The sequence below is a fragment of the Purpureocillium lilacinum genome (assembly GCF_023168085.1).
Source record: "Purpureocillium lilacinum CBS 284.36 DNA, scaffold_4, whole genome shotgun sequence".
In the NCBI taxonomy this organism is placed as follows: domain Eukaryota; kingdom Fungi; phylum Ascomycota; class Sordariomycetes; order Hypocreales; family Ophiocordycipitaceae; genus Purpureocillium; species Purpureocillium lilacinum.
Genome location: NW_027072114.1, coordinates 2,978,675 through 2,993,453, shown reverse-complemented (window position 1 = coordinate 2,993,453; position 14,779 = coordinate 2,978,675). Strand labels below are relative to the sequence as shown.

Sequence of the window (14,779 nt, the reverse complement as noted above, 5' to 3'; positions counted from 1 at the left end):
TATAACTAGCAAAAGATGGCTCTACGAATAGCACTCCTCATACGTATATACCTGGATTTCATGGTTGGCTTATAGGTGGGGTTTTCTAGCTAGGTAGTAGTAACTGCAATTCTTGCATAGACAAAATGGGTGTCGATGGTGTCACTCAGCACGTCGAATGCTAGACGTGGGCCTGGTCCGCCTAACAACGCAGGTGTTAGGTGCGTCACGCGAGTCAAGCCACTTAGGTTCTGAACATTGATGTATTAGAAGTCCTATCCGCGTAACCTCCGTGTCAATGTCTGCCCGAGAAGCGCGTGCCGTGTCGTGTTGAGGGGTATAGGCCATTCTCCAGGCGGTCTGCACGAAAACCGACATCCTTCCAACGCCTTCCGACTGATCCCTTCCCTTCCATGGAGCGGCTTGCCGTAGCAGGTACGGCGCAAGGCCTCATCGTCGCCTCCCGACGATGCTTCTCCATCGACCTCTCCACCAGTCATTTTTTTCCCTTCCTGAGAAGAAATAGCAACGAAGTCTATCTGTACAAATGCAATCCCTGCTAGACGGCCGTCATGGCGGTCATGCAGTCGGCTCAACTTTTGTTGAGATTGGGGTCCGGGATACGCATTTACCGTAAAAGCGAAAAGACTGACAAAGGAAAATTATTTCTCTTGGGAGGAAGACGGCGGCAGACTTATGCCTTGGTCTCCTCCTCCTTCTTGTCGTCGCCGCCCTCAGCGCCGCCCTGGGTCTTGACATACTCGTCGTAGACCGCGAGCGCCTCGTCGACCTTGGCTTTCAGAGCGCCCTCGTCCTCGATGCTTTGGAAAAGGTCAGCGCGTGATCATATATAAGAGGGTTTCATGGGGGAGCTTACAGGTTGATGAGCTCGGTGTTGTCCATCTCGAGCAGCATGCCAGTGATCTTGCCGGCAAGGTCGGCATTGATGGCCTGGATCTTGGGGAAGATCAGCTCGCCAAGCATTTGCTTCTGCTGGGCGGGCTGGGCAGCGGAAAGCTGCGCCTGCAGCGCAGAGCCGTTGTTGGCCTCGGCGCCACGGGGCTGGTTGGGGAAGTTGCCACTGCGGCCGTTGGCATTACCGCCGCGACCCATGTTGCCCTGCTGGCGGTTGTTCGGGGGGAAGCCGGGCATCGCACCAGGGGCGGTGGGAGGAGGCATGGCACCGCGGCCACCCTGGGGGCCGCCACGGCCGCCGCCCAGTGCGGCCTGCTGGGCCTGCTGCATCGCAGCCATGAACTGAGGCGTGCCGGGCTGGCCATACTGAGGCGGGAACTGGCCGGGCATGCCGTACATGTTGGGAGGCATCTGCTGAGGCACGCCACCACGGCCACCCTGCTGGGGATAGCCGGGGAACTGGCCAGGGCGTCCGCCCTGCACACCGCCCATGCCCATGCCGGGCTGCGGGAAGGGCATGCCGCGGCCACCCTGAGGCATGAAGCCGGGCTGCTGGCCATAGAAGACCGGGGGCTGCATGTACTGCTGGGGCATACCGGCGGCGGCGGCGGCCTGCTGCATGCGCAACTGGTTGCGAGCCTGGATGCTAGCCTCAAGCTGGCTCTTGCGGACGTCCTTGCGCTGAGCGAGAGCGACGTAGAGGGGCTTGCCCTCGATCATGCGCTGGTTCATCTCGGCAACAGCCTTGGTGGCGTCGTCGGGGTTGCTGAAGCAGACGAAGCCGAAGCCCTTGCTCTTACCGAGCTTCCGGTCCTTCTTGTCAGACTTCTTCTCGGCCGACTCCTCGCTCTCCTCCTCTTCCACCTTCTCCTCCTTGGGCTCCTCCTTCTGGTTCTCCTTCTCCTTCTCTTCCTCCTTCTCCTTGCGCTCCTTCTCCTCGGTCTCCGCGAGGCTGTCCCTCATGACCTTGGCAGAAGTGATGGGGCCGAACTCGGAGAACATCTGGCGCAGCTTCTCATCGTCGACATCATCGCCCAGGTTCTTGATGTACAGGTTGACGCCCTGGTACTTGTTGGCCTTCTCAAGGCGGGCGGCCTCGTACGACTTGCGAAGCTCCTCCTCACGCTCGTGCTTCTTCTGAGCACGGCCAACGTACAGATCCTGTCCGCGGAAGTCCTTGCCGTTGAGCTCCTCGACGGACTTGGAGGCGTTCTCGTGGGTGGTGAAGTTGACGAAGCCGAAGCCACGGCTCTTGCCCTCCTGGTCGCGGGCAAGAGAGGCCGAGGTGATCTCGCCGTACTGCTCGAAGAGCTCGCGGAACTCGTCATCGGTGACCTCGTTGTTGATGTTCTTGACGTAGATGTTGGTGAAGTTGGCCTTCATCTCCTCGAACTTGCTCTGGCGGTCCTTCTTGGGGATGTGGTGGCCGACGTAGACCTTCTTCTCGTTGAGAAGCATGCCGTTGACGTGCTTGATGGCCTGCTGAGCAGCCTCATCAGTCTCGTAGTGGACAAAGCCGTAGCCCTTGGAGTTGCCGTTCTCGTCCTGGGCGACCTTGCAGCTCAGAATGTTACCGAAGGCGGCAAAGGTATCGTGGAGGGCCTTGTTGTCGATGGCCACATCGAGGTTCTTGATGAAGACGTTGCCCTGGCCGGTCTTGCGCAGGGCAGGGTCACGCTGAGACCACATGATGCGGCAAGGGCGGCCCTTGATGAGCGTGTAGTTGAGCTCCTCAAGAGCCTTCTCGCCATCGGCAGTCGAGTTGTAGTTGACGTAGGCGTAGCCGAGGGAGCGGCGGGTGACAGCATCGCGGCAGACACGGATGGAGGCGACCGCACCGATCTGGGAGAAGAGCTCGAAGAGCATGGCCTCGGTGACGGAGGGGTCGAGCTCGCCGACGTAGAGGGAGGCGGAGTTCTGCGGCTGGGGGGCAGCAGAGCCGGGGGTGGGAGCCGAGGCGTCCTCGGACCCTCCGCTCACGTTGGTGTCGATGGCGGGGGCCTTGGCATCGCTGCCGTTGAGGGAAGTGTTGGTGAGATCATTGGCGAGCTGATCAACAGCGCCGGAGGTGGTGTTAGCGGCCATTTTGATGTCGTTGACGGGGAGGATGAGCGTGAGCTGCACAGGAGACGGCGAGTCAGCACTGAAGAGTCGGTCGCGTTGAGGGAGGGACGCGGGAGGGGGCGCGAGAGAGCAGTCTGGGGACGCACAGGTCGGGCGTGAATAGTCCTGACGAAATGGCGTCGAGGGAAGGCTAGAAGAAGTCTGAGAAGCGGGGAGGCTGGCTCAGAGGAAGAGGTGTTTGGTTTGGCGTTGGGAGATCGAGTCTTGTCGCGAGACAGGAGTCGAGCGGGGGGTTTTTTGGTGGTTTTTCAAATTTTTTTGTTTGATTTTTCTTCGTTGAAAGAACAAGAGCAAGAACAGAGATGAGTACGAAGACCGTACCTCTGAACCGACTCGTCGTTATGGGTTTGGGGGTTTTGGAGATAAAGGTTGGGTGGAGGGAAGAAGAGGAGAAGAGAGAAATTTCGTCGACAGCCGATATTTTTTTTCAAAGGCTGCTAGCATGGACTGGGCGCCTCATGCAGTGCGGAGGGCCCTTGCCGTGGCTGGTTCTTCGTACGGAGTACGTACCTGTCAAGTACGTGCAGGGTGGCCCCGCAGATGCCTTTGTTTCTGCTGAGCGGGGGGTTTCGCGCCGCTGTGGGCAGGTGCCGGTCAGGTACAGTGCACAGTGCGTGCCAGGCGCGGTGCAGCACGGAGGCACCACGCCCGCCCCCTCCAACGCTTGCGATGGCAACCTGGATGGGGGCCCATGTCTGGTTTGGTGCTCGACAAGGTGGTGTGCGCTAGCATCCGTGGATGTCGTGTGTTTGGCAGGACCGTCTTTCAGCAGGCTGAGGTCTTGTCAGCGGCACCCGACCTCACCTTACACAGGGCGCCCTCACCGCCAGCCGCAGCGCATCAATCTGCGCAGCATGTTGGGTGCGCGAGACGGGGTCTTCGAACAAGCATGCGACACCGCCCAGCACAACTTGCAACTTGATGCTCCATGCTTCGTGCAAAGTCTCGAACAGTAGTCAGTACCTAAAACTTGCCAGAGGTACTCGTACGCGTATACAGGCACCTGCTCTCCTCGGGCCACCCCCAAGAAAGCGAAGGGCAGAGCAAACGAGCCTTGCCCGGAGACCATGTGTCTCTCCGTCCGCCTCCGCTTCGCTTTGGAATTCACTTGGAGACTTCCCGGCCCTTCTGAAGGCCTGGCCCCTACGTATTCGTAGTGCATCGCGGGTTCTCGAGGCTGTTGGCGCCTCATCTGCTGCTCACACGAGCCACGAGGTTACAGAGCGACGTGCAGCGACAGAAGCGCACTGTACCCTGGGCCACCACGGTCGCAGCAAATAAAGGTAATCGCCGCAGCGGCCGGAGTCGTCGGTGGAGACACCCGACCGCACGACCCTTCCAGGTTCCATTATCTTATCGGGGCGGGAGCTGGGCGCCCTGACCTCATCGACCGGGCGGGCAAAAGCAGGCCCCACCAACCTGACTCCAGGGCCGCGTGCCACAAATACACTGCTCAGCACTCAGCAACTGCCTGGACTGCCCGGCTGACTGATACAGCAACCTACCTGCGTACGCCAACCATCCCAACCCTGAATCTTCTAGAACTCGCCCTTCGGCCTCGGCTCCGTCGCGTCCCGTAGCCAGACATGATCATGCCTCTTGGCTCGCCGACTCGTTCTTGCGCATAGGCAACAGATCGTCTGCCACCATGTTCTCAACCTTCACGGGCAGCTCGCGCCGGCCGCGCAACGTCAACCTCAGCGGGCAGGCCGGCAACCCCTTCGCCAACACCTCGTGGAGCCCTGCCGTCGTCTCGAATGCTAGCAAGACTGTTGCCGATGCCCAAGCTGAGCGTGAAAAGCGGCAGCTGGAGAGACAGCGACTCAAGGCCGCTGGTAGGATACAACGGGTCTGGAGAGGTCACAAGTCTCGACGCGCCTCGGCAGACCGGTGGAGGACGATATTCGACCAGCTCTACAGCCCTTCCTCAAACATTCACCCGTCCGAACGGGCCCCCGTGGCATTCAACCTCCTCATTGCCTTCTACTCCGCCCGCCGCGTCGACGACATCCGACGAGTCTGTCTCTATTGTCACGACGCGGAACATGCCTCCCTCGACCAGATTGCTCCCCGCAACGCCCACGCATCCCGATTCCAACAGCTTATGACGCTGTTGGTCAGTGCACTTGACCAAGTGTCTCAGGCGGCGAGGTATGTTCACTTTACTGACGCAGAGCGGCGCCTGGCCGTGCCGCATCGAAGCCTGTGTACTGACTGCGAGCCAGTGATGCCTCAACTCAGGTAGTGCCTCTATTAAGGCTTATACTTCGCATCGTACAACAACTGCCGGAAACAATAACAAAGTCGACCGACCGGCTGTACAATGCCTTGGCTCAGCTATGCAAAGCAGACGAAACCGTCCGGTTAGATGGTCTCCTGGCAGAGGCTGTTATAAGCCCCCTCAGTGTAGCGACTGGCAATAGTACGTTCTGCATCCCGTGTCACCGCGAGCCAGCCAGGCCAGCCGCACGGACACCCGATTCTAACAAGTCTCCAGACGAATCCGCAGCATACAGAGCCCTCGCGTTTAGCTTTTTAGCTCGCAGCGACTTGGTTCAGTTCGAGCGTCGCATCGAGGCTTTCTCAAGAGGCATCGAGACTGCCAAGCTCTCCCGGGCAATCAGAGCGGGCTACAGCACCGGCTCGGGATCCAGGGCCTTTGCGTCGAAAGACGACTTGCTCTGGCTGTTGGCTCACTTCATCGACCTGACTCGGCTACACATGGCATCATCCGACAAGTTTGAGATTTTGGGTGCGCTTTTGCCTCAGCTGTCATCGGTCGCTGGTGAACTCAACACCCGTGCTGCTTCACCTGCTTCCCCCGATGCGTCGCCAGAGACGCAACCCTCTTCAAGCATGCAGCCTCTCCCGATTTACATCACACAGCAGCTAGGCTCGTTGGTCGATAACGACGGCATTTCGCGACTGCTTCGTGACTTCTCCGATTGCTTAACACAAGGGTCGAAGCAAACGTTCCAAGGGACCAGCATTCTCTCGGGATATATCCTCACGCTGTTGCAAGTGTTCCCGAGCAGCGCAGATGACATCCGCATGCGCCTGTTTCTCGAGCAAATCCCAACGCCGTCTGGGAAAGTCCCGACGGTCAAATTCTTGTGGGAAATTATGAAGCATACTTCTGTCTTCCGCAAGTTGAAGTCGGAACAGGAGAAGCCGACCGATGTTCTTCGCCGATACCTTCACGGTAGCTCGAAGCTATCAGACGAAACAATCGAAGAACAAGAGTGGCGCACCGTCCTATTATTTCTCGAGCTTTACGTCTTCATTCTCCGCCTCAGCGACGACGAAGACTTTTTCAGCGGCATCAGTAGCCGGATAGTGGAGTCTAATTCGTCAACATCCCTCCTTCGGTCCTGCAGCTTGTCACTGGACGACGTCAAGGCGCTCACCATCTTCCTCAAGAATACGGCTTTCGCGCTTCATTATAAAGCCAACGAAATTTCCAAGTCAAGTCATAACATGGAATCGGCGGCCAGTTCTCGTCTCGACTCGTATCTCGGCGCTGGTGCTGCGAACAGGGCATCGCTCGCAAACGTGGACACGGTGCCCGCAATGTCGCCCACTCGGGCCAACTTGGACAGCCTTCGGACCATATTGACAACCGCGTTGCGCATGTTGTACGAGAGGGACTCGAGAAAGCGCTTCCTACCCCCAGGCCACTGGCTCATGACCGGCAAACTCGAACAGGAAGACTTTATCAACGCGGTCATAGCAGAGGAGGAGCGGCAGAACCAAGAAGAAGCCGAAGGCAGCGACGACGAAGCTGCCGCGACCGACCCCATAGATGGAGAGCCAGGGATATACTCCACGTTCGCTGGCCAGCGCCTCTCTCGCCACGCGAGACTAGAGAGGCTTCGAGCGGAGCAGGTACGGAGCCAACGAGAGCGCAGACTGGCAGAGATGGGGCCGAAGCTCGAGATCCTCAAGCATATGCCCTTTGTGGTACCTTTCGAGACACGCGTGAAGATATTTAGGCAATTCGTCCATCTCGATGGGATGCGCAGAGAGGGAAACAATCCGTTCCACATGTTCCCGCCGCATCCTTCGGCTCGACATCACGCCAAAATTCGACGGGGCCAATTGTTCGACGACGCGTACGAGCAGTTCTACCAACTGGGCGACGGCTTAAAGGACCCGATCCAGATCACGTTTGTGGATCAGTTTGGTACTCCCGAGGCGGGCATTGACGGCGGAGGCGTCACAAAGGAGTTCCTGACCAGTGTCACTTCTGAAGCCTTCCAAAGTGAGTTGGGCATGTTTACCTCGAACGAGCAGGGGCTCCTGTACCCCAACCCTACAGCGGCGGACACGAGACGCGAACTACTCCGTCGGTATGGCTTGAAAGAAGACGACGACGAATGGAAAGAAGCAATGACGAGCCTCTTCAAGCGCTTCGAGTTTCTGGGACGGATTGTGGGCAAATGCATGTACGAGGGTATCCTCGTCGACCTTGCCTTTGCCGGGTTTTTCCTATTGAAGTGGCCATCTACGGGCCCAAAAGAGGAAAACACATACAAGGGCAGCATCAACGATCTGCGAGACATGGATGCCGAGCTGTACCAGGGCATGCTGACGCTCAAGAACTATCCCGGCGATGTCTCCGACTTGGGCTTCGACTTCACCGTGGAGGACCAGGTGTCGCCGCCAGGCCAGCCCGTGAAGACGATTACGAGGAAGCTGATTGCCAATGGTGATCAGACGCCCGTGACCAACGACAATCGCCTGCTGTACATCTCGTACATGGCTCGACACCGCCTGGTTGTGCAACCTTCGTTGCAGACGGCGGCCTTCCTGCGGGGCCTTCGGGCCATTATCAAGCCATCTTGGCTGTCCATGTTCAACCAATCCGAACTTCAACGACTTGTGGGCGGAGATTCCTCCGAAATCGACATAGCGGACCTCCGGCGCAATACCGTCTACAGCGGACTTTACGAGATTGGTGACGACAACGAGGAACACCCGACAATCAAGCTCTTTTGGAAGGTTATGGAAGGGTTCACTGACTCGCAACGGCGCGACGTGCTCAAGTACGTGAGCTCGACGCCGAGGGCGCCTCTCCTGGGCTTCTCCCAGTTGAGGCCAAAATTTAGCATCAGAGACGGCGGCACGGATGAGCAGCGCTTGCCCAGCACGAGTACGTGTGTCAACCTGCTGAAGCTGCCACGGTACAGCAAGGAGGAAACGCTACGGGAGAGGCTGCTCTACGCGGTGACATCGGGCGCAGGGTTTGATCTGAGCTAGAACATGGCACATACGTGTGGCGTCATCGTTCCATTAGCATCGGCGGAGTTGTTAGAGGAGCTTGGTTTGTTTTGAGAGCGAATTTGCATTCGTCCCCTGGCAGACGATGTGTACGAGCGAGCATGAAATTAGGTTCCCCGCGACGATCAGTTCTGGTAGCTCCTCTCCAAGAGGTGAGGCTTCTTATCGAGAATGTCCAGTATCATTTGCCCAAACAAGCCATTGGCCCAAGCGAACCTGCGTTGCGTTAGTATTCTCTGTGTTGTGAGTGAAAGTATATGCCAGCTTACCAAGACCTCGTCCACCTAGTATCATCGTGCGTATTCACAGACTCGTGGATGAGACCGAGGCCACTGGTGGAGCCCATGAGTTGCTTGATGCCGTAGACGATTTCGTCGTCGTCGGTCGACGTCATGGTGCGCATGATGACGCCCATGGGCCAAGCCATGCCGGGCCCAAGGTGCGGGCCGCCGGTGGAGTTGAGGACCGGCCCGAAGCCAAAGTAAGGGTTAGACTTGCTGAGGACAAAGTCGCGGGTGCGCTTGTACACGGCGTCCGAGGCGGGCTTGAAACCGAGATGGGGAATGCTCAGGAGAGAGGGGACATTCGCATCGTCCTGAGACTCATGTTAGCGTGGGTGGTGGCGGGCGACGAGATGGCACTGACCATAAGGTTAAAGGAGCCGAAGCCGTCAACTTCGAACGCATAGATGTCGCCATACTTGGGGTGCTTGACAATGCCGTGCTCGTCGACGGCCTTGGCGATGCTGTCGGAGAGCGTGTCCATCTGGGCGGCCGTGTCCTTGTCGATGGTCTCCATGATTGGCACGCAGGCCTTGAGGTAGCGCGAGAACATCATGTTCGCGGGGATGAAGTACTGATAGATGGTCGAGTCGTCCGAAGGTCGGAAGAAGCTGCGCACGAGACCAATGTTGCCAGCCACGGGATTGCCCGTGCCGCCATTCGAGACAACCTCGGTCGCGCTGTTTGCGTCGCGGAGCCAGTTGTACACAGGCTTCTGGACATGCCCATCCTCGGTGTAGGTGCTTATCATCATGTCCTTTGCCAGCTGCAGGATGGTCTTGACGGCTTCGGCCCAATGGAACTTGCCAAAGAATTCCGCGTCCCGGGTGACGTCGTAGTAGTCCCAGGAGAGCTGGAGGAACGCGGAGAGGGAATCGAGCTCGTACTTGCACTCGAAGACGACATTGGGATCATACGGCGGGCTCACGGTGTCACCCCGCTTGTAGAGGCCGCGCTTGCTGTTGTGGACGACAGGGATGCCAGACTCCGGAGGCGGCTCGAACGAGTTGCAGTAGGGGAACTTGCGGATGTAGCGAGCCTGGAGGTTGATGGCGCCGCGGTACAGCGTGGCAATGTTGTTGGTCTCATTGTGCGACGTGACGTTGAGGATTGGCTTGTACGACTGGAGCTGGTTGGCGCTGTCACGAAGCCACATGGCGTGGATGTCGCCGGTGGTGACAAAGGCGAGCTTCGCGTGTTAGCTAGGGCGGCCTTGGTGCTTGACCCCTACGGGCGGCGGAGCTCACTTACCTCCTCATCCTTGTTGTCGGCGGCGGCACCCCGCCACAGGATGGTCGTGTCTACCGTGTTGGGCCATGCGTTGAGGAAGAGCCTGTACAGATCCTGGTCCTTGACGGCCTTCTTGACCTTCTTCAGGGTATCCTCGACCTCGGGGACTGCGTAGGTGCGGCAGCGCGGCTCGGGGCGCTGGTAGGGATACTTGAACTTGCCGCACGAGTAGGGCGCGTGACGCTCGGCGGCGTACGTGTCATAGGCCGGGCAGTCTGACGGGATCGCGGCCGAGACGACGCTCGCGCCGACGAGGGCGAGGATGGCAGTCTGCTTCATCGTGTGCCACGCGCGCACCTGCCTGTACGGAGTTGCAGAGAGCACCTTGGACGCGCCAGGAGTCGGGTCAAGTCAGGTCAGGTCGAGTCAAGGTCGAGGCCCGCACGCGCTTAGGTAGCCGTCCATGTCTCACCTGCCACGACGGCGAGGGAGGCGCCTTTATGGTCCATCGCGACTTCGTCTGAAAACGGGCCGAAGGGGGGACACGAGGGGCACAATCTCCCGTCACAAGGAGGATGCGGGGTAGCGTGTGAATCCTTATGCAGCTCGTCGTGATGTCCGTCAGCCCAACAGCGTGTGTCTTAGCTCCATCTAGGTCTTGGTTGGGGGGGAGTGCTTTGGGAGGCGGTCGGTGGTGATCGGGGTGGTTGTGTTGCATTGAGCGCGGGCGCCGGCAGGCGGGGATCTATGTCGGTGCTGCAGCGTCCATGTAGGCGCGCTCGGTACTACCGCGGTGTGCCGCACGGTTCGTGCGGTTGTTGTTCTTCATTTCGTGCAGCTGCCCTTTCGAGACGAGCGAGATTTGATGATGGTGTGTGCTTCCCGGCGCGATGCCCGGGGAGGAGGGGCTCGACTTTGACGGTCGGGCGATCAACCGACTGGATGGTTTTGGAGCACGATGCACTGCTGCACCGTACCGTGTCGATGTAGACAGCGGATAGTAACGTGTAAGCCACCTTTGTGTCGCATCAGCGGCCGCTCCCCTCGTGGCTTGCGATCCACCAGGGTCGAGGATCTGGGGTCGGAGATGGGTTGGAGATCGGCAGTGAGAGTGGGGGAAGGGCCAAGATGAGCGGATGTGCGTGGGTGCGGGCGAGAGTGAATGTCTTGCTTGCCAAGCTGGCGACGTTGGTTCGTCATACCGTGACGCTTGTTCCCGGGTAGGACCTTGCGCCGTTGGGAGCGGCAGTTGACAAGCAGCCTTTTTCAACCTTGCGAGCAGGGGAAAAGAATACCAAAAATGCAAGTGCTCCGATAGACATACGGGGCAACACAATTGATGCATCTTCTGATCATCATATCAATGCGCAGCTACCCGCCAGCTCATGCACTTTATAAGGCATCGCTACTTGAACATATTGCGTCCGTTACCACCAGTGTAAGTCACGACAACCAGCCTGAAGTACGCTGCCAACTGCTACGGTGGGCCCAACCTGGACATCTCACAACCAGCTCCCCCAAGACTCAGCGTCAAGCAAGCCAAAGCGAGCAACAATGCACACGAGCATTGAACATCCTTTCAAACTTTCATCTCTCCCCTCGCTCGGCTCGAGGCATCTGACCCCGTGACCGCAAGCTCCATCCGGACCCCTGCTCTCGTCAGCGGGTTGCCGGACGAGTTTGGCCCGGAGCCGTGGTGGCCAAAGAGTACCTCCAGGGTACGTCATGCACCGGCGAACCGTCACATGTCAGCCCCGCCGCCAGGCCCGCCTGACAGGTACCCTCCAGGTATGACCGGCCCATCCGGCTTGGGTCGGCTATCATGCCACGGGCCTTGAACCGGGCTCGGGCCACAGCAGCACCCCCACCAGCCAATTGCCGAGCAGATAATTGTAACGCGGCTGCTCCATGACACTTCAGTTCTTACGTCGTCGACCCACGCCTTCGTCTCTCATCCCACCTCAGCCGCCTGCTCGTCGCACGCACCGCAAAGAGCCCACCACGTTCGCCAAGAGCGTTGAGGCAGGGCACCATGTCGGCCCCCTTGCCAGTGTCGAGATGCGTCCAGCGCAGCGCCCGTGCCGTCTCCCGCCTGCGGCCGCGCAGGGCCGTCGGTGCGGCGGCGCTGCGTCCGGTCGCGGCCCCGAGAACCTTCGCCGTCCTGCGGACCGTCGCCTCGGTGCCGCTGCCCGGCGCGCGGGCGTTTAGCACCGGCGCTAGGTTGCGCGTCGAGGACTCTGCGGAGGAGGCCTTTGATCCGTCGAGCATCGAGCGCGAGTCGGACCAGGTTGACGTGTGCATCGTCGGCGGCGGCCCGGCGGGCCTCAGCGCCGCCATCCGGCTCAAGCAGCTGGCCAATGAGGCCGGCAATGATGACTTCCGGGTCCTCGTGCTCGAAAAGGCCGGCGATATGGGCGCCCATATCCTCTCCGGCGCCGTCATCCAACCTACTGCCATCAGCGAGCTCATCCCCGACTGGCTCGACGAGTCCAACCCGAACCGCTTCGAGCATGCGACCCCCGCCGGCACCGACAAGATGCGATTCCTCACGAAGACGTCTTCCCTACCCGTACCGACGCCCCCGCAGATGAGCAACCACGGCAATTACATCGTGAGCCTGAACCAATTCGTCAAGTGGCTCGGTGAGCGGGCCGAGGAGGTCGGCGTGGAGGTCTACCCTGGCTTTGCTGCAGCCGAGGTGCTCTACGGCTCGGACGGCTCCGTCAAGGGTGTGGCCACCAATGATCTTGGAATTGGTCGCGATGGCCAGCCCAAGGACACCTTCGAGCGCGGCATGGAGTTCCATGCCAGAGTAACAATGTTTGGCGAGGGCTGCCATGGCAGCCTTACCAAGCAGGTTATCAAGAAGTTCGACCTGCGCAAGGACAGCCAGCATCAGACATACGGAATCGGCCTCAAGGAGGTGTGGGAGGTTGAACCGGAAAAGTTCGAAAAGGGCTTGGTCGTTCACGCCATGGGCTATCCCCTGCCCAGCAGCACCTACGGTGGTTCCTTCATGTATCACTTCGGCGACAACCTGGTGGCCCTGGGTCTCGTGGTTGCGCTCGACTACGAGAACCCGTGGATGTCGCCGTACCAGGAGTTCCAGAAGATGAAGCACCACCCCATGTTCAAGAACGTCCTTGAGGGCGGCAAGTGCATCTCCTATGGTGCCCGTGCCCTGGTCGAGGGTGGCTTCCAGTCCATCCCCAACGTCGCCTTCCCCGGCGGCGCCCTGATCGGCGACTCAGCTGGCTTCGTCAACGTCCCCAAGGTCAAGGGCACACACAATGCCATGAAGTCGGGCATGCTTGCGGCTGAAGCTGCTTGGGGTGCCCTCAACCAGAGCAACGACGGCACAGTCTTCCTCTACGATTATGAGGACTCTCTGCGCAAGTCCTCCATCTGGAAGGAGCTCAAGGAGGTGCGCAACATGCGCCCCTCGTTCCACACCCCACTGGGTCTCTACGGCGGCATGGCATACTCGGGCCTGGAAGCCTTTGTCCTTAAGGGTCGCGTGCCGTGGACCCTCAAGCACAAGAAGCCCGACTATGCGGCCACCAAGCCCGCGGACCAGTTCACCAAGATCGAGTATGAGAAGCCCGACGGCAAGATCAGCTTTGACATTCTGACCAGTGTCTCTCGCACTGGCACGAACCACGAGGAGGACCAGCCTGTCCATCTGCAGGTCAAGGACTGGGACGCGCACACGGACAAGGCCTGGCCCCCTTTCAAGGGCTTGGAGAACCGCTTCTGCCCGGCGGGCGTTTACGAATACGTCGAGGACGAGTCCAAGCCTCATGGAGTGCGATTCCAGATCAACTCGCAAAAGTAGGTCCATGTCCTGCCCCTGCGACCGCTCAGCTTTTTACAGTGCTGGTGCTAACCACTCACGCAGCTGCATTCACTGCAAAACATGCGATATCAAGGCGCCGCAACAAGACATCAACTGGCAAGTGCCGCAAGGAGGCGAAGGCCCCAAGTACTACATGACTTGAGGCTCGCCTTGTATGATACCTCAACCACCCCCTGATGAGCGCTGCGAAGAAACAGCAGCGTCGCTGCGCAATGTTTTCTCTTGGCACCTGTACATACACATACCTACAACCTGGGTGAAACCGCAAAAGCCTCGCGGCGTCTAGAGCAACCAACCACTCGGTCAGTTCAAAGTTCGAACGTGGCCTTATCTGAAGAATGCAAGGGCAAAAGAGGAATTGTTGACATCCGAGTATTGAATGTACATGAGGTATCCGAGGGAGCACCAAATTCCACGTGTCCGTTCCAGTGAACCGAAAGCATCAAGGCTCGCGAGCAAGCACGACGACATCCTGCATGCATGAGGGCGCAAAGAAAAAAGGCCGTGCATGCGGCCTCCAATGCTCGGATCGAAAGTGAGCTCGAGAGGAAAAAAACAGATCAGTAACATTCAAAGGGCCCGTTGCTCTGGGACGTCATTATGGCGCGCATCAGTTGCTTTTTCCACATTGTAGACCCTTGCACATGCATGACCGGACGGGCCAGGTGGCCAGGTCGCAGGTCGCGCAAAATGAAAATTGTTAGTGAGGTACTTTCACGAGCAGGGCCCGGATCTGGGGCTGTGCCGTGTCGTGTAGCAGTACCCCGCCAGCCCATGAACATCAATTTCTCACGGGGTCGAGCTGACGATGGGCTTCAGGGGGGCGCAACCCCGGCTCGTTTCTGATGGGCCTGAAGGCCCCATGAGCGTCAGCCAGACGGCTGAGGATGAAGTTGGTCGCTTTGCTTGCAGAGAAAACGCTTCTCTGTCCTGCTGGGACGAGTGATGCTCCGTGACGATTGTGCTTCAAGGGGGTTGTCGAGCCGGAGCCTCAAGTACCAGGACCTGGAGCCCCAGCCACTCAGAGCACGCAAACAGCGAGCCTCTGGCTGGAGCCGCACACGGCAAGATGGTTGGACGAAACTCAAAGGCCCATGACTCACAGCCATTCGCC

At 59.0% G+C, this 14,779-nt stretch overlaps 4 protein-coding genes across 4 annotated transcripts; 2 read left to right on the top strand and 2 right to left on the bottom strand.

Moving 5' to 3' along the window:
- Positions 1–673: 673 nt before the first annotated feature.
- PLICBS_006071 (protein phosphatase PP2A regulatory subunit B) lies at positions 674–2,979 on the bottom strand (the record flags this gene model as incomplete). The annotated part of the gene is made up of 2 exons (XM_018319820.2): positions 674–800; positions 857–2,979. 2 exons carry the CDS (start codon positions 2,977–2,979, stop codon positions 674–676), a joined length of 2,250 nt encoding a protein of 749 aa, XP_018182294.1.
- Positions 2,980–4,666: 1,687 nt separating this feature from the next.
- PLICBS_006070 (uncharacterized protein) lies at positions 4,667–8,277 on the top strand (the record flags this gene model as incomplete). Its single annotated transcript, XM_018319819.2, has 3 exons — positions 4,667–5,169; positions 5,244–5,440; positions 5,516–8,277. The coding sequence occupies 3 exons, from the start codon at positions 4,667–4,669 to the stop codon at positions 8,275–8,277; spliced, it is 3,462 nt and encodes a 1,153-aa protein (XP_018182293.2).
- Positions 8,278–8,423: 146 nt separating this feature from the next.
- On the bottom strand, positions 8,424–10,148 carry PLICBS_006069 (uncharacterized protein; the record flags this gene model as incomplete). Its single annotated transcript, XM_018319818.2, has 4 exons — positions 8,424–8,514; positions 8,568–8,893; positions 8,944–9,768; positions 9,831–10,148. 4 exons carry the CDS (start codon positions 10,146–10,148, stop codon positions 8,424–8,426), a joined length of 1,560 nt encoding a protein of 519 aa, XP_018182292.1.
- A 1,693-nt stretch (positions 10,149–11,841) lies between these two features.
- PLICBS_006068 (uncharacterized protein) lies at positions 11,842–13,807 on the top strand (the record flags this gene model as incomplete). The annotated part of the gene is made up of 2 exons (XM_018319817.2): positions 11,842–13,640; positions 13,708–13,807. The coding sequence occupies 2 exons, from the start codon at positions 11,842–11,844 to the stop codon at positions 13,805–13,807; spliced, it is 1,899 nt and encodes a 632-aa protein (XP_018182291.2).
- Positions 13,808–14,779: the final 972 nt, after the last annotated feature.